Genomic DNA, 27,863 nt, shown 5'->3' with positions numbered 1-27,863 from the left:
ATGTTCCACGAGTTGCTGCGGGGCCGGGTGCCATGCAGGGTGCTGCCTCTTCTTGCCGCTGTGCTTTTCCAAAGGAAGGAGAGGAAGGAGACTGGCTTTTATCACCGGCGGGTAAGATGAATTGTAGCGCTTGCTTTGGGACAGCATTCCTTAGCCGCTCTGTTTGGCAGCACCTTCCTGTTACTGCACATGTGTAAAACCAGCCCTGTACCTTTGTGATAACTTATCAAAATGTTTCTCATGGTAGAAAAATTTTGGATAACAAAAATGCTAATGTAGATTCCAGGTTTTTATTTGAGTTGGAGCCTGTGTGAGAGAGAGTGCAGAGGAGGTCTGTTTCCTTAGGTTTTGGGGAACAGAATTAAACTAATAACTGAGTACTTTCTTGGGAGATGCCACCATAATGGCTTTTTTGTCAGTGGAAAAAAAATGGTGCTCATGTGTATTCTTTCAGAATATCCTTGATTACCTTTCCTTTCCTTTTTGCTGTCTACCTTATCCCACAAGACTTTAAAGTATGGCAAAGATTAACTATGATTTAAACCCCTGTTTATAATGCAGTACAACCACAGTAGATAAGGTAGTTATAATGTCTTTGTCCTTCAACTGATTTGTAATCATTCTACTGTATAAGATGGTCTGGCCAATAACCTCGGTTTTGGATTGCACTGAAGTGTTTGTGAAGGAGCCTTCACCTGGGAGATCTGATCTCACAGACCTCTGCCTGCCTGCCTCCCCTGCCCTATGTCTAGAACTTAAGATTGAGGTGACTGTTGAATGTCACAAGATGGCTTGCTGTTTGTATGCCACTGTGCCTTCCTGTTTGCTGGGATATCTTGTTGACTTTGGTTTATTTTTTATCTTTTATTTGGGAAGTCACAGCAGAAGAGAATATTGTTAGCCCACTGTGGTTTTCATTAAGCAGGAAGCAACTGGAATGTGATGTTTTCCCCTTGGATGTTTTCCCCCTCACTTAAAAAAAAAAAAAAAAAAAAAAAAAAAAAAAAAAAAAAAACCAACAACGCTTTATTTAGAAAGCAAAGTGGTGCTGGCTTGTAGAAAGAAATTTTGTATTGACTAATTAATAGCAGTAGAGCAAAGAGTGTGGGGAAGCAGATGATCCTCTTGACTTTGCTAGTGAATTCAATACGATTTAATTTTCCAAAGTTTAGCCTTAGTTTCACATGTGTAAAGGCAACAGAAACTGAGAGCCAAGCCAGTTGTCGCTGCTGTTGTGACCCTGAGCTGTTCACAGTACTTATGTATCACCTGACTGGTTGCAAGACTGGCCTGCAGACCATGGGGGTGCTGGGCAGGTTTCAAGTCTCCTTTCCTGACTGTGGGGAGGTGCCCAGGACAGGCAGGAGTTAGCTTTTTGGGTGTAAAAACAAGCTGTTGTGGCACTCTGGCTGAAATAGAGAGGAAGGGAATCATGGGCAGTATAGTTCATTTGGGAGCAGGAGCAAGTTGGGGGGAAATAAAGCTCTCTTCAATCTGACATTTCTTTCGCTGAGGTAGCCACTTTGCCTTACTACTCCCTCCCCCCATTGAGAACCTTTCTGTAATGAATTTGGTGCATTTGTGATGAGTCCTCTGCATCCACTGAGAGATGAGGGTGGATCCCAGCACTGACATCCCACTGTTTAAAGACAGATATTCTGGGTTATAGTAGAGAAAAGACTACAGGATCCTCTAACCTGCTATACAGTCCCTTGCTACTGCATCAACACCTTCAGCTTAGATGCAAGGTGCAGACAGTTGTTAGTGGGGCTGTGTGTGTAAGAACTCAGTCTCGTACACTCATTTAAGGATTTTAAGGCTTTTTTGCTTCAGATGCACTCTCCTGAGCTCTGGAGAAAGGGCATAAGAATCAGTAAACTGAAAAGTAGAAATTGGTTGCTTGCATCTGTCATGTGTACACCACAGACCACCAGCATATAGATAGAGCTGCTGTTCTACTAGGAATTTCCCATATGCGTTTCTTGCCTACCTTTCCCAGGTAGAGCACATCTGATATTCTCATGCTTCATTACTCTGCAAGTTCACCTTGTCATGTCTTACAACATTGCTATGCCTCAGCTAAAATATAACTAGAAAAGGCAGGAGGGAAGGCTCTGACATAATTGATAGCGCAGGCTTGGGAGCAAAGTGAAACATCTGTTGCATTACATGGTTCTTATGTTCACCACACCCAGATCATAATTTATACTCAGCTGTATAATGACTGGCTACAGATCACCTTTCGTTGGAGACTGTTGGAAAGGATTGTTTCCCACCTGCTGGCATGTGACTCCATGCTGAGGCATGGCGTGCGGCAAGAGGGATGTGCTGCCTGAAGGACAGAGCCTTCATGTCCTGTGCTTCCTCTGCTCACAGTGCCTGAATTTGAGGTGATTGCTTGGGGAAGGCTGACTTCATTAGCGAAGGATGCTTAGACAGTGGTGGGGGTATGATCGTATAGCTTCAGTTGTCGACAGCCTGGAGGGTTGCAGCACCCTTAGGCCATTGGTGCAAATAATCTTTGGAACTTGAATTTCCTTCTGTAGCCCATTTCAGGACTTGGGGAGGTAAAGGGGATGGGGACAGACTTTGCCTGAGAAACTAGTCTCAGTGATTGAAGAAAATAAAGGTGATAAGGAAAGATTTACAAAGGAAGAAAAATTAGCATCAGAGGAGCAGAGCTCAGGGTGAAATTAGGTACAAAAGCATGTTTTGCTCCCAGAAACAAACAGGAAGGGACATTTTCAACATGTTAATGTTGCAAATGAGCTCTTTAAGAGTAATGATAGTGTAACTTCAATTTGTCTGCACAGACTTAATGTGGCACCTGAGTGTGAGATCTCTTAATTAGCCTATGCATGTAATTTTTACCCAGAGGAATTCTTAACTTCATTCAGTGCTCAGGGTGGATGGCACTCACTTACTGTGAAGATGTGCAGTATAATATGTATGTCTTAGTTTTACTGTGCTGTTAAAACCTTGTTTTGCAAAGGCTAGTGAATGTCTTAAAGTGTTAAGAAATGAAGAGAACTCCACAAGTATGTGACAGCTTTACCAATGTTGTGATCTGTCTTTATAATCCTGAAAATACATTTCCATTTATCAGGTAGGGACTGTTTGAGCAAAGTTCACTTTTTTTGTTGTTGCTGTTTTGTTTTTAAATCCTATTTAGTGGTATGTGGGGCCTGCTTTTTCATATAACATTTGGCACTATGCAGCATTCTGCATAAGTACAGATCCTATTGACTTCAATTGATTCTCAGTGAATATCTCGCATATCTGAAAATCAAATTTTGTGGTCTCGAGTCAACCTTGCAGAAAATGAGGAACATACAGTTAATGACCACTTATGAAAAGCATTTTTGAAAAGTGTTTTAAGAATCTAGCAGGTTTTTAGTTGGCCAGGACTGTGCCATAAATGATGGAGCAGAGGCAGGATCCCATTTGGTTCTAGTCTTACACAATATTCAGTCTCCAGTCTCTGCACTAAATACATTCTTCAAGCCGGTTTCTCTTGTGTCTTTCCCTGCCCTTCCCCTGCTGTCATGATCTTCTAGGATTCAGTCTTTTTTTTTCTTTTTTTTTTTTTTCCTCTGCATCAGGGCATTTAGATATTAATATTACCTTCCAAAAATACCATCCCAGAAGCTTTCAAGAACAAGGATTACATTTTGATCTATGCTGGTAAAACGGCACGCACAGTTACGGTGCTAATAACAGTAACAGTCCAGAAGGGATGTGAATTTAAGGATAAAATCTTTTCTTGCTCAAACAGCAATGCAGTATGTATTCCTACAAGAGAGTGGGCCTTTGATTTTTTTTTTTTTTTTTTTCCTTCCCCCTCAGCTTTTAAACTGTGTGTACATCTTCAGATCATGCTACTAAGCTTCTTGGCACATCTGCTGTTGCGCGTATATGTGTCCTTGGCAGGTGCTCTTCAACTAACCAAGCCATGCTGAAAATTATTTGGAGTGACTTCAGTCTCTGTTTATCCCTCAGCAGCAGTGAGTTAATGAAGCAATTGAAAATTGATCTGTAATTAGAGGAAACACTAAATAATGGGCATTTTTTTTCTAAAGTCTGAAGAGTTAGCCTAAGACATCACTCATTGCTGTGCTGAAAGGGAATTAAGTTTCATTCTAGCCTCCCGTGCTCTTCCTCCAGGACATTGAAAGTACTGCTTTTATTCCAAAACTGGAAGTTATTTATAGGTTATTTTGGGCTGGTTGATCTGGTTCATTTCTCTGGACTGACACTAACATGGTTTTAGACAAAGTATTGCAGCTGAGTTGTGCTGAGTTTGTTCCTGTCTTTTCAGTGGGAGAAGCACCCTTACTACAACCTAACAGTGAAAGTTCTCCGAGCCAGAAACATCAAGGGTACAGATCTGTGTAAGTATTTAATCAAGGTGTTACAAAAACTGATATTTTGTTCAGTGAACACCTGCAACACAAGTACAGTAGTATTGTTACAGGAACTTCATAATCCTACACACAGTATATTGCCTTTATTTATATCTACACAAAGGTTTCTCTTGTAAAGCATCATGTCTATTTTAAAGGCTTGACACGAGGCCAAGCCACAGATTAACTCTGTTACCTTTCAGAACAAGATCAGGTAAGTCCTGGAAACCTTTTACTTCCCTGCTCCTTTGCACGTCCTACTGTGACCCCCTCTGTGTTCCTTTGTCTGGATTCAGCGCTCTGGTCACGGTAACTTTCACCCTTGCTGCTGCTGAAACAGTCTTTCTGCAATTGGATGTAGCAACCTTCATTTCAATTCTAGCTTCTAAATGTTTATTTTCTCAATTAGTTATAGTCCTTTTTTTCTCTTGTTTGCTATTTTGTTTACATCCTTGAGGCTTTTTAAAGAGGTAAGGTGGTTGAATGATTCCAAGAATAACTGTTCTTTATTCTTCATCTGTTTCTGATAGCATGGTATATATTCCCTTCCTCTTTACACATCCATGATGAAAAAGCTGTTTGGGGCATTTGGCTTTTTAAAACTTATTTGAGATTTAAATTTTTCAGATTGAATACCATAAGGTAGTCTGCCTGCCTTAAATTTGTCTGCGGCATTCAGCATCAAACTATTTAAATCCCCTGCTGAAATGGTGAGAGCTAGACTCAAACTATAAAGAGAAGTCCTTTTTATGACCTATCTGTTCAACCGGAATGAAGAATGGCTCCCATACTTGCATTGTTAAAGGGGTCCTAACAGCAGGACATTTCTGGAGGAAGGAAAGAATCTCTTAGAATCAGTTGTTTGTGGGGGATAGCAACAGAGAAGACCCATCTCCCAGCCAAACTAGGTGAGAGTATGCAGTTATGTGAAAGAGGCTGAACTGTAGAATGTGGTCAGGTAACAGTTGTGGAGAGATCAAGAAATGGAATAGTGGTAAAGATGTTTAAGTTGGCTCCCTTTCTGTTAATAATACTGTATTAGATTCTTGGCACTGGAAGCAAAACTTTACAAATGAAAGAATTTAGGTAAAAGCTGTGTTTCTTGGGGTAAGTTCATGGCAAATTAACAGCAGAAAGTTCATAAGGGACCCTGTCAAAGGGACTGAATTGTGTGATGGCAAGGGAAGGATTTTGTTTTGGGCCTGATATCACCAGTAACCTTTTCTGAAAAGAGAAGTTCTTCCTTTTTGTACACTAGTCCCTTTTATGAAGGGCTTTATGCTTTGGATGAAACGGAAGAAAGAAATATCAATACGTAACAGTCAGTTTGCTGTTGTTTAAAGATATATTTGCTTCATTATTCTCCAAGCTTTTGTTCTCCAAGTTCAGCTTCAATTTTGAACATTTCTATGATGCAACAAGATCCAGGAAGTGAGGAGCTGATGGGAAAGAGCATGTTTAATTAGAGTAGTTCTGAGATCTATCTCTGTATTCTTTGCTGCAGTGTCCAAGGCAGACTGCTATGTGGAACTGAAACTGCCCACTGCGTCTCCAGTAGTATCACGAACTCAGGTTGTCGACAATTCGGATAACCCAGAATGGAATGAAACTTTCCAGTATCGAATCCATAGTGCTGTCAAGGTGAGGAGTCCATTTTGTGGAGCTGGTTGGGCTACGTGTGCTTGTGTGTTGGTTTGCTCTTGATATTTCATTCAAAACCAAAGGATCTTTGTTACCCTCAACGACGTTTTTTTTGTATCTAAGATGACTCACACAAGGCAGTGCCAGCAGTACCAAAAGCTCTGCCACACTTGTCCAGTGATAACCACAACAGTTTGTAACTGCACACTCTTGCAAATCACAGCTAGAAGAATTTTCCATGAATGTCCTTGTGATGCAACTCAGGAAAGAGAAGAAGTTATGATGTTACTTGATAAAGTTTAAGAAATTTGCTTGACAATGGAAGCTACTATTTCAGGATTGCTTCTACTTCCACATTGTAGCTGTTGTCTTCTTGTAGTTGTACTTGCCCTAAGGTCCTACACAGTAGGTAGCATGAGCAGCTTAGTGAGAAAAGTAGGAACTAAGCAAATTCACATCCGCGTACCACTTAGCAAGATGTGACTGAATGAACTATCGGCTCCAATGATGGAGGAGAAAAGCAAAATACAAATTCCTAGGTTGAGAGACAGTACATGTGTCTGATGCTGTCTGAGCAGGATCTAATGAAGAAATGAAAGTTTTCAGATTGTCAGCATTTTTTCTCAGAGTGGACATTAGTGGCAGAGGTGAGGAAACTATAATTTAAAAGATTATTTTTAGCTTGGCACTGTTGTTTTAAATGACGATCTTTGCTTTGCAAAGAGGTGTTCATTAACAAGAAATTATTTCTCCCCACTGGAGTACCTTTCCATAATGATTTGGTGACAAAGGTGAAGTATTAACTGACTTGTTAGCAATTTTCTTACAATTTGTCCAAAATTTTGGAGCATACAAATCTTTTTTCTTCCCCTGCAGGCTCATGAGGCCTCAGTTTGGCTCCAGCTAGGAGGCTACATCAGCACAAGTCTAAGTTCAGTCTTGTCTCCTTGCGAGCTGGCTGCTGCAGGGCTGTTGAGTGCACTGTGTAGCTCCTGTCTATTTCCATTAGTTTCTGCTGGGCTTACCTGTGTGCAGAGGTGATGCTGAGCAGGAAGCGAGGCGTCGTGTCACATCCCACCCTGACTCATGCCGCTCTGGCCCAAATTGCTCTTCCTTCCTCAGGCGAATCTGTTCGTGGCTGAGCTGATGGAGGGTGTCCCATGCACATCAGCTGGGGCGGCTCTCTCGTTGGGGAGCTCAGAAAAATTTTTAGCTAAACGTTGCTTAGAGGCTTTGTGCTTAATTATACTGTAAGTCCTGCTGGAAGTAGTAAACCCTCTTTGGAGACAGGAAAGGGGAGAGGTAATAATTAATGTATAAGACTCCTATTGCTTACAACTATCAAGATTTTCTTTCATCACTATCTCTTACACGATGCTGTTTGTTTTCTGTTTGGTTTTAGAACATTCTGGAATTGACCCTTTATGACAAGGACGTCCTAGTTAGTGATGAGCTCACTTCCGTGGTCTTCGATGTAGGGGGTATGAAGCCAGGTCAGCCTCTGCTGCGCACCTTCAAGTTGAACCCTGAGGTTGGTCCAGGTCTCTTTCCCAAGTCAGCTCTGAGGAGCTGTAGCTCATCGTTACAGAAATCGGACAGCGCTTATAGTGAATCTCTTGCAATTGCAGTGATCTGGTGTCTCTTTGCAGCCACTTTAAAATTAGCCATATACGAGGAAGCTATTATTAGATGTTGTTCCTTAGTCCATTTGCTTGGGTCTCGTATAGCTAAGGTTGAATGGTGTTCAGGATCATATAGGCTGCCACTTCTGCAGGGGCAGTATAGTTGCTGAATGTCTGAATACCTCTTGCATGTGATCCTCTGTGTGGGATCCCATATCACTAGGAATTCAGACTTTTTATCTGCTTGGACTTCAGTGTAAACAGGAGACTGGAAAACTCTGATCTGGAATCATAAATTCTTCCTAACTAGGATAAGAGACTCTCACTTTGGATGTAGGAGTACTTATGTCGTTTAAGGCAAGGACATAAGTATCTGTTGATTGTCCTGACTAGCTTGTAGAAGCCAGAAGGGGAAAATGTTGCAACAGACAATGACGGCATATATGTGCTTACTGTCATCTGAGATTTTTCTAAAATCTCTAGTGATTTTGTGTTCCACAGTTTTTTGGATGCCCAGCTAAAGGAAACTTGGGATGACTGGTCTCTTTCAGAAGATGCTGAAACACCTTTAGAGGGGATTGGTTTTTTTGGCAGGCAAGAAGGGCGTAAACAAGGCTTAAAATGAAAGGCATTTGCAGTTAGCAGTCGCTCTGGGGATTGTGGGTTTGCTTGCTTATTTGATCATATCAGTTTGCAACAAAGGAGTCTATTGCTGCAAAGGTTACCTCTGTGTTTAAGTCAAAAGCCTAAGAGTAGCTTATCTTCTCTGAGCTACTATGTTCAGTCACATTTAAACTCTGATTTGTGTGGGTGACACTAGCATATATCAGCTACTCTTAGTCCCTGTGCGCCTGCTCATGGCCTTGCAGCAAGATAGCATGTTTTACCTAGCTAAAGTCATATCATGAGTCTGATCATCTAAGCCTGCCTCAGACACCCTGCTCCTGTAGGCCTGGATTAAAGGCGAACCAATGATGTGCTTTCTTGAGAAAGCTGTGCTGTTGGTGGGGTCAGAAGCAGACTAACTGGTATGCGATTAGAAGGGAGGTGTTAGTTACGCAGTGCTATAGGCAATTTAAATGGTTTGTGAGCATGGGAAGAGGCTTAGTGGTTTCTTCTTCCCACTAACTCTGTCCCTTTTCTGGAATGCTAAATGTGGCCCTTGATCAGTTACTGTGGAACTGCAACTTCAGTAAGGAGAATTGCCCAAGTTAGCCTCTACTGAGTTATTTTAAAAGCTGTGTTATGTCTAGTACCAAGCATTTACTGTGAGCTATGGCTGGGGGAGAAGGATGGATTAAAGTCTGTATATGACAGAATAAAGGCTGCAATGAGCTAAGAGTGTAATCTGCTGAAATAACAAATGTGAGGAAGCATATAGCCTGCTGTAGAAGCTGCTCTCAGGTGGCACTGCAGTAGTGCTAGAGCCAGAAGAGGTTTTTTTTTCATTAGTGTAGTGATGGATCTGAGAGCCAACTCTTGCTTGTGTGTGCTTGTCGCCTTGAACACAGATGTGTCTGGTCAGATAAGAGATGACTGGGGTGATAGGAATGTTTAAGGAACAAAAAACCATGGCATAAATCTCAACTTTCAAATTTAACTGGATTTTTTGTAAAAGCAACAAAAGTCTTTATGATAAGTTTTTAATTGAAAAAAAGCTTAATATGTTGGAAGAACTTGTCATAATCATATTCGAGGTCAAAGATGACTTGTGTCCAACTTCTGTTTTTAAAGGCTAATGAAGAGTTGGATGTAGAGTTTTACTTGGAAAAATGGTGAGTGGTAATGAAGAGTTCGATGAACTTGTGCTCTGTGGATATGTTGTCTTAGCTACATTTTCTGTGCAGTGATAGTCTTGTCCATAAAAAAAGAAAAGGCTAATGCCTTACATCTTTCTGTGCCTTTTCTGAGTTGATTCACCAAAGGCTGATCGCAAATGTCCTTATAGCTAAAATCACTAAAATTTTGGAGTTCCTGAAAAAACACAGTTTTGCTTGTCTTTATGGGAATGACAGCACTGCAAAGGAGTGACTTTGACATTTTGGGATGAGCTGATTAGTTAGCGAAGGAAAACTTCCATAGTTAACCTTGCAGTGCAGCCACCTGAATACTTTTATGTATATGATAATCTGTCTAATCTCAGCTTTCCTCTAGAATATCAAAATAACTGAGATGGGGAGAATTTACAGCACATGCTTATAGTTGCAGAGAAATTTTTCCTTCAGTAGTGAATTTTTCACACTTTTCTGTGAAGGGAAATATACTTAGTGTCAGAGTCTAGCTTGCATAGATTTGCTCTCACACTGAGGACCTTCCTCTCCCACTTGTTATTCAGGCAGTTAGTTTGTAAAGTAGGATGAGGCAAATTAAAACCAAAACTGATTTGTATTAAATCTCTTCCTTTAACAGCTTGGATGCCCCTACCAAGGTACTGACCAACGGAGTCCTTGTGGTGAGTGCATGGGAATCAGATAATATATTGGAATTTACTCCTCAAGGCAGGTTTTTTAGTAACAAGGGGGCAGGAATCATTTAGGATTAATCTCCTAAATCCAGACATCTTGTTTCCTCTCTGACATCTAACTATTCTTGTATTTGATGGTTTAGAAGTTTCCTCAGTCTATGCAATTTGATGCCAATTCATAGGAAGGGTAACTTTTTTTAGTGGAGCATAAAGTGGCTGTTTAAAAGGATGCAGAAATTGTCTTTAGAAGGCTACTGAGTCCTGTGGAGTAGCCTGAGTTCTTTCACCTAGATGCTGGTCAGGTATTATCTACCTTCTTTTCTTAAAATCTGTTATTTCCAGGCTTTTCAGAGTGCCATTAGTAATGAGATTCAGTCTGCTTGGGAGTAGGTGATAACACTTGAGTCCTAAAGCAGGAGGCTGCTTCCTGAGTGATTTATCTATTGTTTTGGGAAAATATCAGGCTAAAAAATTGGTGCATTATATGTTAAAAGTACAGGTGCTGTTACCTGTCTTCCTTTCCAAAGGAGAGGGACTGCATTATTTCAGAACACTGTGGGGTTTTTTTGTTTTGTGAATGAAGGGTTTTTTGTTTTTGTTTTTTTTTTTTGATTGATGTTTTCTAGTAAGGAAAGAGGGAAGGCGGGAAAAATTCCATCATTGTTGAAATATAGAGTTTAAACATTTTTCAGGAAAAATTGGTATTTTCATTTCGGTTAAATGCTTGCTATCCTAAAAATGTCAACATCTAAATGTCATGGCTTCATTTGTAACCTTTTTAAAGAATTAGAAAATACTCAGAATTAAAATGAAATGAAATCTTAAAAACTATCTTCCTCGGAACTGCACTTCTGCCTTCCACATTGTTCTTGTATGGAACAATTGTTCACGGTTTTGCTAGCTTAACTTCAAATCAAAGGGTTTGTGACAAGAACTAGTAACTGTTGGAGGCCTGATAAGTGGAAAAAAAAATCTGTGCTGATGTTCTAAATTTAAGTGTTGGAGCTTGCAACAGCACAGTTCTGCAGACTATTTCACAGGAGAGAGCCTCTTGTGTCATATTTCCCTCAGCAAATCAGTCTTATATTCAAGTAGTGGAGGAGTTTCATATCTTTGAGAGCAATTATGGCCAATTAAATCTCTCATCTCCTGCCCCAGAAGGAAGCTGATGACTGGTGTGAGAGACTAAACTGCATGAGGACATGGACAATTCAGGACAGGAAGTCATGGTAGAATTTATGAAGTGCTAGCTTGGATCTGAACAGGTTGTGAATAGGTGCACATGCAGTCATTAAAACAAAACCTTGCCAGAAAAAAACGAAGTGCTGAGACCTGTGAAGAACAGGTTGCAAAAAAATTAGTGTCTGGAATAGGAGGGTGCTTTTGAGTGTGAAACAAGAACAAATAATCCTTTCCTACTGAAACAAAACTTTCTGTTTATTTGAAAGAACACTTTTGTCAGTGAGTGAGGATTTTTTTTTTTTTTTTTTTTCCTGGCAGATTGCATTAGTAAACCTGATTCTACTATAGTAGATGGATTAAGTTTCAACAAAGAAGTGAACTCAAACCTCATAACCAGAGCTGGTTTCTTCTTTTCATAGGTTCATCCTTGCTTGTCTCTGCAGGGCACTGTCAACAGAGAGGAAAAATCAAAAGAGAAGCAGCAAGGTAGGGCTGCCCGCAGAATTTAAGGCAGGTCTGCTTTTCAGCATGTCTGTCCTTTGGGAGAGAGGGGAGACTCGATCCTCTGGTTATACAGTGCATTTTTATTTACTATCCACTAAACTGACTCTTTAATTTAACACAGCATTAAAAATTAAAGCCAAATAATATTGGGTCACTTCTACTGGGCACCACATGAGAGACTTCATAGAATCCCATGGTAGTTCGGGTTGGAAGGGACCTCTGAAGATCATCGGATCCAGTGCCTGGCTCGAGCAGGGTCAGCTAGAGCAGCTTGCTCAGAGCTGTCTCCAGTCAGGTTTTAAATATCTCTAATGATGGAGTCTCTACAACCTCTCTGGGCAACTTGTTCCAGTTCTCAACCACCCTCACAGTGAAGTGTTTTCTTATGTTCAAGTGGAATTTCCTGCTTTTCAGTTTGTGCCCATTGCCTCTCATCCTGTCGCTGGGCACCACCAAGAAGAGTATGGCCTTGTCCTCTTTAACACCCTCCCATTATATATTTGTAAATGTGGGAGCTTGGGAGTCTTTGCTTGTGTCTCAGCTATATTTCTAACCATAGTATCTGGTTTTCAACATTTATTTAAATATTTCCTGTGATCTAAACTTCTTAATCTAATGTCCACATTGTCACACAGGGAGCTGTGAGGTCAAGCTGTCTGTTCCAGGGGCGTATGAGAAACAGTTGTGTATTCCTTGGAGACCTGACAGTGAGCAGGATTATGGAACCTCATTTGTCTTTCATGTGGACAAAGAAATGCATCCAGAACTGCAAGTGGAGCTGGAGCAAACTATATCTGTCCTACAGGTTAGCAGCTATGCTGGCAGCTACTGAGTTGACAGTTCACTTCTGAATAAATCCACCCTGAAGCCAGTGCCTTTGGTCCATAAAAATGTCCTTAAACATAAATTGAGCAGACTTAAGTTCATCATAAGAACTCCAAGGACTTTTTCAAATGTCAGGGACATCAGTTTTTGGTATGTTATTCAAGTAGGTATGGATATCAAAAGCTTGCATTGGAAGCAGGTTTCTTGTTGAATACTGTAGGTATGTGGTGCTGAAGCAACTATCTGTTATTAAAGTTACTCATCACTTTCCAGATACTCCTTTTCAATTATACTTAATGCTGCCATGTTGTAACTTCTCAGGTCAAAATTTTCTAGGCTATAAGCCTGTTTCAAGCTGGTTTATTATTTTCTGGTTATGCATTAGGAATTTTTGTGCAAAGAGTGAAGTTTTTCTCTGTTACTGCTTAAAAAATTTTTTTTTCTTATTTTAAAAATTGAATAAAAACATGGCAGACTTTTCTTTCCATCTTTTACATTGGGTAAGGAGGTGAACTTGGGTTAGACTTGTTCCTTCCCCAACCCTTTAAAATCTGTTCAGACTTGGGGATAAAAAATACCTGAATTTGCACATGCTCACTACATGGAGGTGTTGTCACTTTTAGCTGTTGGAATAGTCTATAACAAATCTTTTATATTAGACATTGGTAGAACACATACCTTAACGATAGGTTTATTTAGTGTTGTCCATCGCCTCAGTTTCTACTGGTACCTGTGTTGCATGGGTATCCCCTCAGAATGACTGAATATTTGCTGTGATGGCTTCTCCCAGTATGGCCAAACACCAAAAAAGAGAGCAAGGAAACTATTCTGTGCTGTCATTCATCCCCACAGGCAGTCAGGCAGCATGAAGGAAGATGCTGGTCTTGACTACAGTGGAGGTGACTAAGGATAAGAGGGCACAAAAAGGAATATGGAATAGTAGCTTTGGAGTGGGATTGATTGGGCAGAGAGCATGAGCTGAAGAGCAGAAACCTGGACTTAAGTAAGCAAAAATTCAGAGATGGGCAAGTGAAAACAGTGCAGAAGTCAACTACAGAGACACGCTCAGGTGGCAAACCTTAGCCAAATAGATGCTTGGTAGCAAGGAAAGCAAATTGCTTCAAGAGCTGGTATAGAGCCCGAGGGTCTTCAGTCTGACCTTTGTTTTCTGGTCTGAGGGAGGAGAGAGACAGTGAAGTAGTAATGTTGCTTCCCTTGTGCCTAAATATTTGTTATTGCGCTGTCAGGGAGAGCATAATGGGCTTAGAGGAGTGTTTGGTCTGATCCTGCTGTTTTTGCCAGCAGGCAGCTGGCATATCTATGAGTAGTTCCTGGTTCTTATCCCTCTTCAGTGCTTGCTCTGAGAAAGGTGACAAGCTCTTGTTTATTTAAGGTGCTGCCTCCTCCCAAGGGGTGAGGTCTATGGTGGGTGTAAAGGCTCTGGCCCTGCTAGTGAGCTGTGCGGGTTTGAGTGTTTCCCTCTGACAAGAGTTTTTTAATATGCCTTTTTAACCTAGAAATTTGCATGCAGCACTATTTTAAGAGAATTTACTAGCCCAATGTGGCTACAAGATTTCCTGATGATAAACTTTCATTTGCTCTGCTTGTAAATATGACGGTGGGTTTTTTTAATTTATTTTCATGCTCATATTTGTCCGTAGGGCTGTTATCTCATTTCCTACTTTGTGGATATTTAGCACTGTGCCTTACTGGTATCTTTTCCAAATCCTGCTCTGAAGACAGAATATTAGTTTCCTTGTGGGCTCTTTGACACACATCACTACAACTATTTTGGGAGGAACACTTCATATTGGGATACAAAAATTTTTGTGTGTGGCAGACACACGTGCACACATATGCACACAAATATATAAGTATAAATATATACATACATTTGTGTGTGTATATGTATAAAACCCAGCTGTTTGAGCTTTGATAAAGCGATGGAAATAATCGCAGCAAAGATCTAGCAAGCAGAGAGCAGGAATGGGGTGCAAGATCTCTGAAAGTCTTAGACTGTTTTTGGAAAAGGTTTAGTTATAATGATCATCATGATGTGACTTTTTTAATCATATGACAGAAAACTGAGATGACATTTTACATTTTTATTAGGATGGTGTGAACCTTGATATTGAAAAACATGCTACAGTTCTGGGACTGGGGACTGTACCGGTTAATTCCCTTCCTATTGGACAAAAAGTTGACAGAATTATTTCTCTGGGAGAGGTAACGTCAACATTCTGCATATGTTTTAACATGCTTGGGATAATTATTTTCCCTCCACTGCCTGTAGGCATTTGGAAAGTTAAGCTGTATATCATTTTTAGGAGTGCTGTCTTCTTGGAGATCTAGAATGAAACACTGAAATTATTCGGTGCAGTTCTTTAAAAATATTGTTTTAATGGTTGGGTCTTGAAAAATAAGTATAATATTTACCACTTTCCAAAGCAAATGGTCAGGAAGTGAAAGAAAAATATCAAAGAAGGGGAGAAGCAAGAAACTTGCAGAAATAAATATTTTCACCTTGCTTTTTGGGTGCATATTTATTCACTGTTTTGGCTCTTGAAAATATGTCTGAAATAGATGGAAGGGAAGGGCATTCCACAGATGTAGTTTTGTGGGTGAGTGCTATTTTGTTTAGTATGTGGTGACAATGTTGATGATGTAGCTTCTGATTAGGAGTTTCACCTGTCAAGTTACTGTTGATTACAAGATTTGTTCTTTCTTTTCCCAGGGACGAAGTTTGGATATGAGTTTGAAAGCTGAAGAGACGTGAGTGAGAAGCTCTAAGACCTCTAAAAATGAGGAAAGACCTTTACTCTTGTAGTGAAGGAGCTGTATGACTATCCCCGGTGTTCTAGGGAGCTCCATTGTCTCAGTCCCTGTCTTCTGGGATTGATCTAAAAACAAAATCTCCTTGGATATTTTTCTTGTGATTTTTACTTTGAAGATAACACTTATTGGATTGGTGTCAATCCTACTGAAATCTGAACAAACTTTCTGTGTTCCAAATACCTAAACCTAAGAAATGGGTAGCTGCTGCTGCTGACATTAAGTGGCTTTATAGATGCAAATAGTTCCCACAATATGCGTAGTGCTGTGCTAAAAAGTAAGAAAGGGCAGCTCAGTGTGAAGAGTTTGAATTATGAAATGGAGGAGGGTGAAAGAAGGGAATGCAAAGAACAGAATAGCACAGAAAAGCAAGCAGTTGGCTAATGAGCTGATAGGGTCACTGTATATATAGTGATTAACTGAAGATCCTGCTCCACTTCCACAAATCTGTAGCAAGTTTGTTTATCTGCTGTCCCCCTGCCCTTTAAATATGGAAACTCCTGTTTTAAAGTTACTCTCCCCTCACTTCTCCCCACTTCTCCCATCCTGTTTAACACAGTGATCTCAATTGCTCCTCATACAGTCCTCTTTCTTCACTTACTGAGAATCTTTTTCTCCTTTCTGGAAAATTCCTGAAGCTTAACTTGAATGACTGTTTGACACAAACTTGCATTTAGATATTAAAGAAGAGACGATAGGGAGGTATTTCATTTTTAATTCCAAATGCTGTTGTTATTCATTGCTAGTGTATGTCTAACAGTTTGATCCAGTGATTAAGTTCAGTGTGTGGAATGTGTGTTCACAGCAACTGCTTTTCCCTGGAAGTTACAAATCCTTCAGAAATCTGTAATTTTTTTTCCCCTTTTAATTTCTATTTCAGTACTTGGGATCTTGATATACGCCTGGGTTTTGATCTCTGTAAAGAGGAGAGAGAATTTTTAGACAGAAGGAAGAAAATAGTTTCTGAGGCACTGAAGAAGGCACTTAACTTAAAAGAATCCCCTGGGAAAGATGAGGTATTGAGCACAGTACTTTAGAGAGACTTGCAAAATCCTTTGGTTGTTAATTAGTTAAACATTTTAGATTTCTTTGCATGTAACCAAAAGAACTTTTCTTAGGCGTGAAACATACTCAGCATGGCCTGAGAGAGAAGCCTGCAGCATATTGGTTCTGGAGTGTCAAGTCTTATTATATTTCTTAAATTTTGAGCATCTTGGATTTTTTGGAACAAAAAATTGAAAATTCAGGATGTATGTTTGTACTTTCCTTAGCTGAGCTCCTGTATCTGGGGCTTTGAATCATGAAGGTGAAGTTGCTTTCAAAATGGTTTAATTGAAGCTCATTCCACAGGAACAGCATCCTAGTTGCTTATCTGAGGACATTGCATTGTACTTAGGTAGCCTGATACCTTGCCCTGTGATCTTTAGGTGCTGTTGTTTTGAGAATGGTTACTTTTTTTTCTTTTTTGGTTCAAATCAGTGTACTGTATGCCACACAATTAAATGTGCATGATAACACATGTAACAATTTCAGTAAGGACCTTTCCTGTGATGTTGCTGCTGTATTATAATAAGCAACATATTTCAGTGAAAACATAGTGAAATGAGTGCTGCTTAGGATCAAACCTGAGATTATGTGGAATGGGGATAGAAATAGGTATTTTACCTCTTATTTATATAAGAATGAGTCTTAAAGAGGATTAGTTCTGTAATTTCTTGGCAAATTAGAAGTCCTCGATTGTGATTCCTGTGTTTACTGCCTGCAGGTTCCAGTCATGGCAGTACTGGGGTCTGGAGGTGGGATGAGAGCACTGACATCGTTCTACGGCAGTCTAGCAGGGCTTCAGCAGCTGGGCCTTTTGGATGCTGCAATATATCTGTGTGGCGTTTCTGGCTCTACTTGGTAAGCTGCATACAATGTTGATTCCAGAAACTTATAAGTGAATACACTAGTGTTGATACAAAAATATGGTCAAAACTGCATTTGTGCCATCTATAGACAGACAGTGAAGTTAAGTGTTTTACCAGTTCTCACCTGAGAGTTCTGATGAGGATCCTAGCGTCTAAAAGACATTGATTACCACTTCTTACCCATACAGCTGTTGGCTAAGTTTATGGATCTGGTGCTTTTGCAAGCCTGGCAATTGAATTCCTGGAACTTATTACATGAATAAAGCTGCTGTGTGCTCCCTCAGAACTGACTTCAAACACATTCCCCATTTCCTTGCTGTTTCCAGGGAGATAACCAAGGTGATGCAAGTCACTGGAAACAAGTTTGTGCAGACACTTGTGTCACTGCCTTCCAAAATGTTGCATGCAGCTGAATGGAGGAATAGCACCAGCTTGCCCCTTGGGTAGGCTGGAGCAATGTGCTGAAATGCCAGACATGGCTGGAACATTTCAGCAGCTCAGTTCTCAGAGTGCGTGGCTGAAATCATCCTTCGTATAGAAATACATCGTTTTTGTGAAGTGATGTCACTGAGGAGCTGTGCAACCTGACAGTGTAATCCTCACTTCTGGAGCTTTGCCTGTTAATCTAACTCCTATGTATGTAGCATTCTTCTGCTAACCTCATGATCTGGCCATCCCTTTTGATTCAAAGCCACACTTTCAAACAAATTTAGTCAGCTGTTTATCAGGACAGCAAGCCTCCAAACTAGTGCTTCTCATTTAAGTAGACCTTTGTTCTGATGGAGGCTGTAGCCTCCATCACTATGTGCAGTAGCATCCTTGTTATCTGCTTGCCTTTCATGGTTATTGTGACCTAGAGTTAACTAATATTTATGAATCAGTTCATATGAGGTATCATATGATGTTTGGAGCATCCTTGAAAGGTAGGCTTGCAACCAAGATGAGGCTGTCTTATAGGTCTCAGGCTTTCCCCCATATTTTAGAATTCAGAGATCCATTGTTATAGTCCCTGTTTTCTCTGCAGTGTTTTGTCTTGGAGCCAGACTTCTCAAGGTTTTAGTTCAGTGCTGCAGAAGCTAACAGTATCTAGCTAGAATTCGGTGCTTACACAGATGTTATTACTGACGGTCTTAATGTAATATTTTCAGGTGTCTATCTACATTGTATCAAGACCCTGACTGGTCACAGAAGGACCTTCAAGATGCAATCAGCAGAGCTCAAGATACTGTGTCCAGCGGCAAAGGAGGGGCGTTTTCTCCTGAACGACTGAAATACTATTTCCAGGAGCTGAATGCAATGGAGAGTAGTGGACGGAAAGTTTCCTTCACAGATTTGTGGGGCCTGATTGTGGAGTATTTCCTACAACAGAAGGTAAAGGAGTTCACATTTGGATGAGTGCTGCTGTTTGTCTTCCAGGTGGGAGCTCTGCATACCCACATGTTGTGTGTCAAGAAATTAAACAATCTCCAGCTTTGTGAACTGTTCTAGAATAGGAGGTGTTACTGAATATGTAATGAGTTCTCACCTCTTTTGGCCTCAGGTTTCCCAACACCCTTCTTTAGGAAAGCATTTTGAAGTCTTCTAGAAAAGTGCTGTTTGGGGAAAAAAAAAAAATCTAAGTGTTTATTTTGAATGACTGTTGTTAAAAATGAATAACTTTTGTGTTGGGCGGGTTAAGCCTGAGAAAATGAAGATGTTGGTTTTGTAAAACTGTATTGCTGTTATGCTAGTTGAAATCAGTAATTACAGTTAGAGAAGTAACTAGCTAGTTAATAACATCTGACACTCTAAATATACAACTGCAGAAATATTCCAGCAGAACCTAACCATCTGCATGGACAGAGGGAGGAAAGGGGACTTTGAATTAGCAGCATTGTTACAGTCAGAGATGCTAAGAAGAGCTTCAGAATATCGGAGTATAGGGACCCCATTTGTCTGACTTAGTGTGCTTTTCCTTCTTCACTGTAACCAGGAAGACCCATCAAAGCTGTCTGATCAGCAAGAAGCAGTGAAATGGGCCCAGAACCCCTATCCCATCTATGCAGCTGTCAATGTGAGACCCAATATTAGTAGTGGTGACTTTGCAGGTATGAACATGGCAGGCTTATTTTTGTTTGTTTAAAATGCATTAAATTCCATTCACCTATGCAGTTCCTGTCCCCTTTTGTTGAAACACGCTACTCAATTAACAGGTAGCTGACAACAGGAAAGTTGGCTCAAGCGGCAGTTGGTTAGCACAAAAGCAATCAGATACAGATTGGAGTGTTAGTATCTTGATCTGCAAAAGCTTTCATCATGGCTGTAAGACTGAGGCATGAGTTTTAACTCAGCCACTCCACATGCTTTGCTTGAAAGTGTCTGAAACTTTCAGGTGCTGAGAGGGAAGATCCCTATAATAAATCTTTGTGTGAGTCAGAGGATTAAAGTGCTTGGTCATTAGTTGACCTGCTTTAAACAGTTAGGATCTTACTTTTGTAGTCTCAGATATTTGATTTGTGTAGGATTCAGGTAAAATGATGCATTGGTAACCTTGCAGCAAGTGTCATCAAAATTGTGCTATGTAACAGTCTGGGTTCTTGCTGGTTGTACAACTGCGGTACAAAATGAAGGCCCCTGTTCCAAGACACTTGAAATCTTAAGTATGAGGCAACAAGTGATAATAGATATAGTGAGATGGGAACACAAACTCTTATGTCCATCTGTGTACCACTATTGGTCTTTTTTTCTTTCTTTTGTTTTGGAGGGTGTGCATGTATGTGCAAGGAACAAGAATTTTAAGGCAGAACTTGGAATACAGTGAATTTGATTAGTAAATGTTTGTGGAAAGCTTTCAAGCATGAGGTGACATTTCAATAAGCAAATAATGGAGCCTGACAGAATGGGTCAAGTGAAATGTAAAGTCAATACTGTAATAGTTGTTGAGAGATAAGTAGCATGATGAAAGGCTGTGAGAGTGAAGTAGCTTTTGTTTGATGTGATGGAAAAGGGAGCCGTCAGAATGGTTTAAAGTGGGGGTGAAATAACCTGCTTATTTTTGCTTTCACAAAGTCTGGATGGAGCAAGATAGGACTTTTTTCCTAAGAGTCAAGAAAAAAGCAGATTGTATCAAATCAATGAAAGCCTGGACAAAAGTTTTTATTAATGATGAATAAGACAGGGGCTCTTTGAGAAGAGTGGCAGGAAAATCCATAGTGATGTTGAAAAGTGGAGACTCTCCTTTTTGTCAGCCTTGTGTGAAGAGAAATTGCACAAGTGTTCTCACTTACATGTACTCTGAGACAAATAAAGCTGCACTGATCTGTTGGCTCATTCTTAGAATGGTGTGAGTTCACTCCCTATGAAGTTGGGTTTCGCAAATACGGAGCCTTTGTCCGAACAGAAGACTTTGACAGTGAGTTCTTCATGGGACAACTCATCCAAAAACGTCCAGAGCCCAGGATTTGTTTTCTACAAGGTATGATTTTACAGTGGTGAATAAGAGGGGAAAATGGAAAGGAGTAACGCTGCTTTTGGGATTCATTAAGTTAAACCCCTGCATTTTTGTCCCTTCTTAAAGAATTTGAAGGGGGAAAAAATGCCAAACCTTTCTCTAAAGGTTAAGGTGCGATTTTATAGTATTATAGACTGATGTTCTTAAGTCTGCAAGCAGACTTTATTAAAGTCTAGTCCTTACTGGTGTACAGAAGCCCAATGAATGTGACTAGATTAACTCCAAAAACTAGTGCTTATGTTTTTATTATTGTTTGCCAGAGACTGAACAGTCAGCCCAACTTGTGCATCATCCCATTCCATTTAGTTATAGTGGTGCTCACAGGGCTGAGGCTGTCCACTCTAGCATGCTGCTTCATTGCATTAAGATCTTTACTCTTTCTTCTCTGCTGTCTGAAGTTTTTTCAATGGTGATTTCTGCTTGACAGAAAATGTCTTACCTTTTGTTAGCCTTATCTTTGTGTATTGGTAAAAAGGCTGCTTAAGATTCCTGGGAAAGAATACTTTATAGGACCTGAACAGAAAGAAATCTTAAGAGTGTCAGTTTAATGTTCAGTGTTAAGCTGAGACCAGTTGGATGTTGCTGAACAGGACATATGTGTCAATTTGAGATCCTTCCCCTCAATTAAAATGAAATTCTTACAGCGATAAATTACAGTACATCAAAATCAAGAGGAAAAAACGTATCAGGGAAGACTATTACTTTCTTCAGAGTCCAAGCAAATCATCCTGTGCCTCAAAAACTCTCTGCTTGAGGTAGTGGTGTTTTTAGCCAAGGTTGACCTCAGAATGATGCTTATGGTCTTTTGGTACTTACCTAAGTACTTTTCTGTAAGTGTGCTATTGTTGCCATGTTAGGCATTAGTCTCTATGGCAGTCTAAAACTAGTGCCGTGGTGTGCCCGAGTAACAAATCAATTCAAACATAATATGCCCTTTACCATGTTAGTGCAACAAGTAAGGCAAAATCTGGTTTGATGCTAGAGATGCTGCTGTTAGTGGGAGTGGTTGTCTAGGTCTCAGTATTAAGCTGGTCTCTCCAACTTGCCTTAGTTGCTCATATGCAGGAGGACTATGGAGAGTCCTTATTTGAAGCATCTTCCTTGCATGTGCCTACAGGCAGTGATGATCTACATATAAAGATGCTATTTTATTAGAATCAGTCAGGCATATGAAGACTATAAATTTTTTGTTTGTTTTTTCTTATTAGATGGTATACACAAATACTGGTGTACAAAAAGGATTTTCTCTCTGTGACTTTAGGGCACAATAGCAATTTGCTTAATGCTGGAGTTCTTCAGCCTTCTGCTGCAGGTTCAGAAGCCCTTTGGGCCCTGCAAGGGCTCCTAAAACTTTCTACTGCTTCAGTCAGGCATTTCCATGTGGCTGAAATACAGAACCTTTCCCATTTTGCTCTTGCTTGGAGTCCCTAATGGATACCTTGCTGATCACTTATCTCAGAATATTTGTATAGGATACTGTGTACTAAATCTTCTCTTCTAGCTCCCTACATCTCTCTGCCCAATCCACTCCTGATGATGCTTGTCATACAAACTTCTGCTTTAGGTCTTGCCATTCCGTTGCTCTCTTTCCCTTGCTGATAGAAGAACTTACCTTTTGTAGGTATATATGCATTAGATTATTGCATCAGAATTTGTCACATGACCCACTCAGTGTATAAACTCAAACATCACCTGATAGAATAGCAATGATAAAGGGGCGGCCCTCTCCTGTGACAAATGGCAGCTGAGTTACAGGGCTTGTAGCTACACTGATTGTGTCAAGCCTTTTGAGAATTAAATTATTCTGTATTTCTCCTGCAGGAATGTGGGGCAGTGCCTTTGCTGCAAGCTTGGATGATATCTGCCTGAAAGTGGTTGGTATAGGACTGGGCTTTCTAGATTCTTTCAAAGATGTCATCAAAGTTGTAGGTAAGAACCTCCTTTAAGTAGCTGGATTTTCTAAAACTTTGTTTTTAGAATGATCATGTAATATGGCATCAAAATGTGCTGCGTAGTTTTCAAGACTAGCATAAAGAATCATTTTAGACAGATCCCTCTTGTGCCATGTATCATTCTTTTCCATCACACACATAGTGAGGAGAGTAATTATCACTGTTCAATACACTTCCTCTTCCTCTTTTTTTCATTTTGTATCTGACCTTGATGGCTATAAACTTGGGCTAGTTCTGGGAGTTATGTTTTGAGCATATAAACTGCAGTTCTGGGGTCTTCCTCATGAAAAAAGAAAGAAGAGAAGCTGGGCTGCTAATCAGGAGGTGGAAAATAGGGTTTCAGTTCCCTTGTTCGGACTGAATTTTGTAATCTTGGATGTCAGTTTTTGTTCTTGATTTGTGTGGTGCCTCACTAGCAGTGAAAGGGAAACGTCCGAAAGGCTGCGAGTTGCTCAGATGCATGGTTCTCACCTCAGAGTAAGTAGTGGGGTGAGAGGTATTTTTTTTCCCCCCTCTCTCCTTTTGCAGCCTTACTTCCCCCTCCCCCCCCTTCTGATATTGTAACTTTAAATGCTGCTGTAAGGAGAGTTGATGACTACTGTCTTTTTATGAAACAGAAGCGATGCTGTCATGTGGTTACAGGAGTTTCATTGTGTGCGTTTGGAATTAATATGGACAATGATTTATGGGTAATGCTATTCATTTTAAATAGGGCACATAAATTATCCAACTATAGAATGTGCAACTGTTTTAAATTTCATTATAATACCTTTTTATAATGTCCAAATTATTAGAGGAAGAATTCAGCCATAGGTCAACTGATTGAACTTGTGAGTGGGGAGGAATCTGTTTAAAATGCTGGAGTTGAAAGTGCTGGAGATGAATAATCATTTGCAATGTATTCTGCCTCCTTCCTTGGCTTCTACAGATGATTGTCGAAGATTCCATTTTCGAGACCCAACATGGCTGAAAACTCGCCTGGTCATACCTGGGGGTCCCTTGTTGCAAATTTTCCAGGATTTCTTCACATCCCGGGTCACATGTGGAGAAACCTTCAACTTCATGCAGGGATTGTATCTTCATAAAGATTATGTCAATGTCAAGAAGTTTGTAGCTTGGAGAGGTAACTGAGTCTGTTTCTGGGATATATAATAATGTTAATATTCTGTAACAGGCAGTGTTGCAGAACATGTATAAGCTTGTCTTTGTTCTACTGAAGTCAGTAAATTTACTCCTTTTTACACCATAGCACAGAATTTTATCCGCTACATATCTTCTATCATATGGGGCAATCTCATCAGATTTTATAGGTCTGTTTTCCACTTTGCTTTCTGAATAACCAAAGATCAAAGTATATGTTGGCATATTCGTTTTCCTATAGCCCCAGCATAGGGTTCATCTGCTCCTTATAAGTAGAGGTATGTAATGAAGCACTGTAGTTACTTGTGTTACTTGGAGTGTCTTCCAGGCACTCATCTGGATGCATTTCCCAACCAGCTGACCCCCATGGAAGAGAGCTTGTTTTTGGTGGATGGTGGTTTTTCTATCAATTCTCCGTTTCCTTTGGTTCTTCAGCCAGAAAGGGATGTGGATGTCATCTTGTCATTCAACTTTTCCTGGGAAGCTCCGTTTGAGGTGAGAGACATAGCTGGAGATTGTTATATGAGGATAAAAGCACAGAATCATACTCATAATGGCAGCAGATCAGTTGTGATGATGAGTACACAAATACTCTAGTGAAAGAGTGTCTTAAAATAAACCCGTATGTCTTTAAAATATTTCTATGCTTTCTACTGTGAATATCATATGAGGAGATTGAAAGTGAGAACTGTAATTGGCTTCTGAAGTAAAAGTTTTGAATCTTAACTAGATCATGTTACCTAAAATAAGAATCTTTGTTTAGCTCATTAGATCCTTGTAACATAACTGTACGCTTCTAATTTAAAAGTGGCTTTTGATAATTTTCTTTATGCAAGCAAGTTATTTCTTGTAAATACAAGTGTTTATTTTTAAGTGCAGATAAGTCATGCTCGATGTGTTTAGAGAAGCAAAACATGTTTCAGCTGCAAACTGCTGATATTTGATAACAGTATTCCTCAGTTTTACTCTTGATTCTTCTCCTGTGTCACTAACCAAAGAAGTAGAGTTTTTTGTCTTGAAGTTAGATTTATGCTGTTTTTTGTGTGAAAGAATTTCTTTCCTTTTGAGTATTGTCGTTAGGCAAGCTTAGAGGTGTTGCTGATAGTCTATTAAAAGGATTTTTGTTTAATAACAGGTTTTAGAGCTGACTCAGAAATACTGCAAGGAGCGGGAAATTCCTTTTCCAAAAATCGAATTGAGTGATGAAGATGAAAAGAAGCCAAAAGAGTGTTACATGTTTGTAGATGATAAGAATCCAAAGGCTCCCATTGTGCTTCATTTCCCATTGGTGAATGACACCTTCCAGAAGTACAAAGCTCCAGGTAAGGGAACTGTTTTGTGAAAGTGCTATTGTTAAAATCTTTTGGGTATGTTGACTGGGGAAATTTTGAGTAGACTCAGTGTTTCTCATGTCCTCCTCCTTAGTGTTCCCCTGTAAATTATTAAATTGTTACTTTCATTTAAGACAGATCATCCTCCACCGTTTTTTGGGAACAAGGAGTAGGAGAAGAGGTGGGAAATTAAAAAATTTAAGAGCTGGAAGAATCAAAATAGGCAATATTTTGCTTCCTTCTGAACCTATTTCTGCCCTGAGAGTTGGCTTTGTTACTTCTAATTGTCCTAAGTGTAGGAGAACACTATAAATTGGAGATTAATTCGTAAGTTGATCAGTTTACTGAATATAAATAAGCCAATAAGCAGCAAAGCCCTGGGGGACCCATATGTATGCCAGATCACATAACTCAATACTAAGGGGCCTGTGCCCTTGTAGTGTAAGGTCAAGTGATAAGGAAAACAATCCTTGCTTCAGTTAACATGATTAATATAGATGTAAGGTCCACCTCTATCTATCAGACAAGAATACTGTATTGGAGCATAGAGTCATACCTATAATACCTGCAGACAAAATCCAATGTCCCATTAGTCCCATGCTGGGAGAAAACAGCATCCTGAAGAAAACCTTTGGAACACATAGACAAGCACATGCAGGACTGTTCCAGGCAGGTGAGATGTAAGGTATGCTGTTGGTAACTGTATTAATACTGCAGTGATTGTCAGGTTCTTGACTCCCTTTTCTTGTTGATGATGAGAAATTTTCAACTGGTGGGTTTAATATGGCTCAAGACAGTGAGTTCTATAATAGCAACAAGCAAAAGTGCTTATAGCAAATGACTTTAATAGTGAGCTTTCAACAGTGATAGTTACAATTAAGTGGCAGGGTGCTAAAAGCATGAGTTAGCATGTTTTAAAGAGTGTATACTAACCTCTTCAAGTCTGCTGAACTCAGGGTGGCAAAGTATCTTTTAGTGTAGGACAGCATTTCTAGGAAGAACTCAGCTTTGTATTTCCTATTTTGAGCATGGTTATCATGGATGCTCTGAATGATTTATCACACTGAAAATGTTCTTTAAGCTTCAACACACAGGACTAGTGGAAGCAGAAAGGGTAATAACACTTTAGCTTCAGTTTTCAAGCACTTTGGAACCTGAAGGAACTGAAATCTCAGAAGAGGAGCTGCAGGGAAACAGTTGAGGTTCAAGAGTTAGCTGTGATATCCTCCTTGCAGAATTCAACTTCAATGGCAGTCTGTCAGAGTTGTTCTTTTTTTTTTTAATATTTTTTTTTATTGCTACAGGAGTTAAACGTGAGTCAGAAGATGAGAAATCCTTTGGCGACTTTGTCATTGAGACAAAGGATTCTCCTTACCGTACGCTAAATTTCACCTATGAGCCATATGATTTCAGCAGGTTGGTGGAAGTGAATCGCTACAATGTATTGAACAGCAAGGACATTCTCTTCAAAACCCTAAATCTGGCTCTGAAAAGGAGAAAGCAGAAAAAGTCTCCAACACGAGTGGCTTCCTAGCTGAGGATCCAGACAGGCTGCAGTGTACCAGAGCTGTGTGATTCAGGACAGAATGCTGAAAACTAATAACTGGAAACTGTCTTCTGGGAAGCTGTATGCATGTGACACTGAAAATTCACTCCAAATAAGAGATGCTCTTGCAAAAACCTAAGGGATAACAGGGCAGCACTGATTGTTACTATGTTTGAAAAAATAGGGGAGAGGGGGGAATGATCTAGCCCAGTATCTCATCTTACAGTGGCTGATACCAGATGGCTAGGGAGCACTATGCAAGCGTCTGGAGATAATCTCCCAAGCTCCAGTCATCAGTGAATGAAGGACCTCTTTTGTCAAAAATGGTGGTGGTGGTTGAGAAACACTGATTTCTTCCATAGCTTTGTCTGTCTTGCTTTTTGAACCTCCATGACAATTTACATTATTAACCATTTGCTTTTGGTGAAATAGTAGTTCCCTTTTTTCATATGTAGCAACTAAAGACATGTCAAGGGATAACTGCTGCTTCCTACAACTTGGTCATCACAAGCTGATGAAATTTAAAAAAAATGCTACAAGTCTCATGCTTTTTTCATTTTCTGTGTAAGAGAAAGGGAGAGTCCTTGGAAGAATCTGAATTAGATATTCTTTTCCTTGCATTTAGGCTTGCAATTCAGCCAGATCCTTGTTCAAGGAATTTTTTTGCTGTTTGAGTCCATGTGTTTTAGAAACACCTATGTTCAAGATAGGTATACCTTATAAATGTAAATGAATAAAATGTCAGATGCTGCTATGTTGTGGGATGGAATTTACCTCACTTTGCAGACAGCTTGGAGAAAAGGACTGTGTTGTACAGTTGGAAAATACCTAATAGATGTAAGGGCTTTTTTCTTTTTTTTTTTCTTTCTTTTTTTTTTTGAGGTGGTGAACAGGCACTGTTTACATATGTAACCTCAACATAGAGCTGAATGTACTTATTTTGTATTTGAAAATCTAAGAGAGGAAGTTTGTCTCTTTTCAAAATGATGTAAGGGCTTATGAACAGGTACAGTTCCTGAAT

General features: G+C 39.9%; 1 protein-coding gene across 1 annotated transcript; it reads left to right on the top strand.

Annotated features, from left to right (window-relative positions):
• Positions 1 to 27,863, top strand: LOC106498154 (cytosolic phospholipase A2 zeta). The gene is made up of 20 exons (XM_013959296.2): positions 1 to 111; positions 4,319 to 4,391; positions 5,908 to 6,044; positions 7,447 to 7,575; positions 9,401 to 9,441; positions 10,076 to 10,118; positions 11,732 to 11,798; positions 12,452 to 12,621; positions 14,754 to 14,867; positions 15,376 to 15,413; positions 16,354 to 16,489; positions 17,239 to 17,375; positions 18,532 to 18,754; positions 19,356 to 19,470; positions 20,700 to 20,837; positions 22,695 to 22,802; positions 23,754 to 23,948; positions 24,294 to 24,460; positions 25,101 to 25,287; positions 26,601 to 27,863. The coding sequence occupies exons 1-20, from the start codon at positions 1 to 3 to the stop codon at positions 26,828 to 26,830; spliced, it is 2,559 nt and encodes an 852-aa protein (XP_013814750.2). The 3' UTR covers positions 26,831 to 27,863.

The sequence above is a fragment of the Apteryx mantelli genome, chromosome 4, assembly GCF_036417845.1.
Source record: "Apteryx mantelli isolate bAptMan1 chromosome 4, bAptMan1.hap1, whole genome shotgun sequence".
Classification (NCBI taxonomy): Eukaryota; Metazoa; Chordata; class Aves; order Apterygiformes; family Apterygidae; genus Apteryx; species Apteryx mantelli.
The sequence above is the reverse complement of the archived record's forward strand: the minus strand, read 5'-3'. Positions and strand labels throughout refer to the sequence as shown.

Bases quoted from the DNA above. Each gene is read 5' to 3' on its own strand.
- LOC106498154 (XM_013959296.2), top strand. From the start codon at position 1: ATGTTCCACGAGTTGCTGCGGGGCCGGGTGCCATGCAGGGTGCTGCCT. The intron at 4,392-5,907 runs GTAAGTATTTAA...TCTTTGCTGCAG, and splicing joins CATCAAGGGTACAGATCTGT to TGTCCAAGGCAGACTGCTAT. The intron at 22,803-23,753 runs GTAAGAACCTCC...TGGCTTCTACAG, and splicing joins AGATGTCATCAAAGTTGTAG to ATGATTGTCGAAGATTCCAT.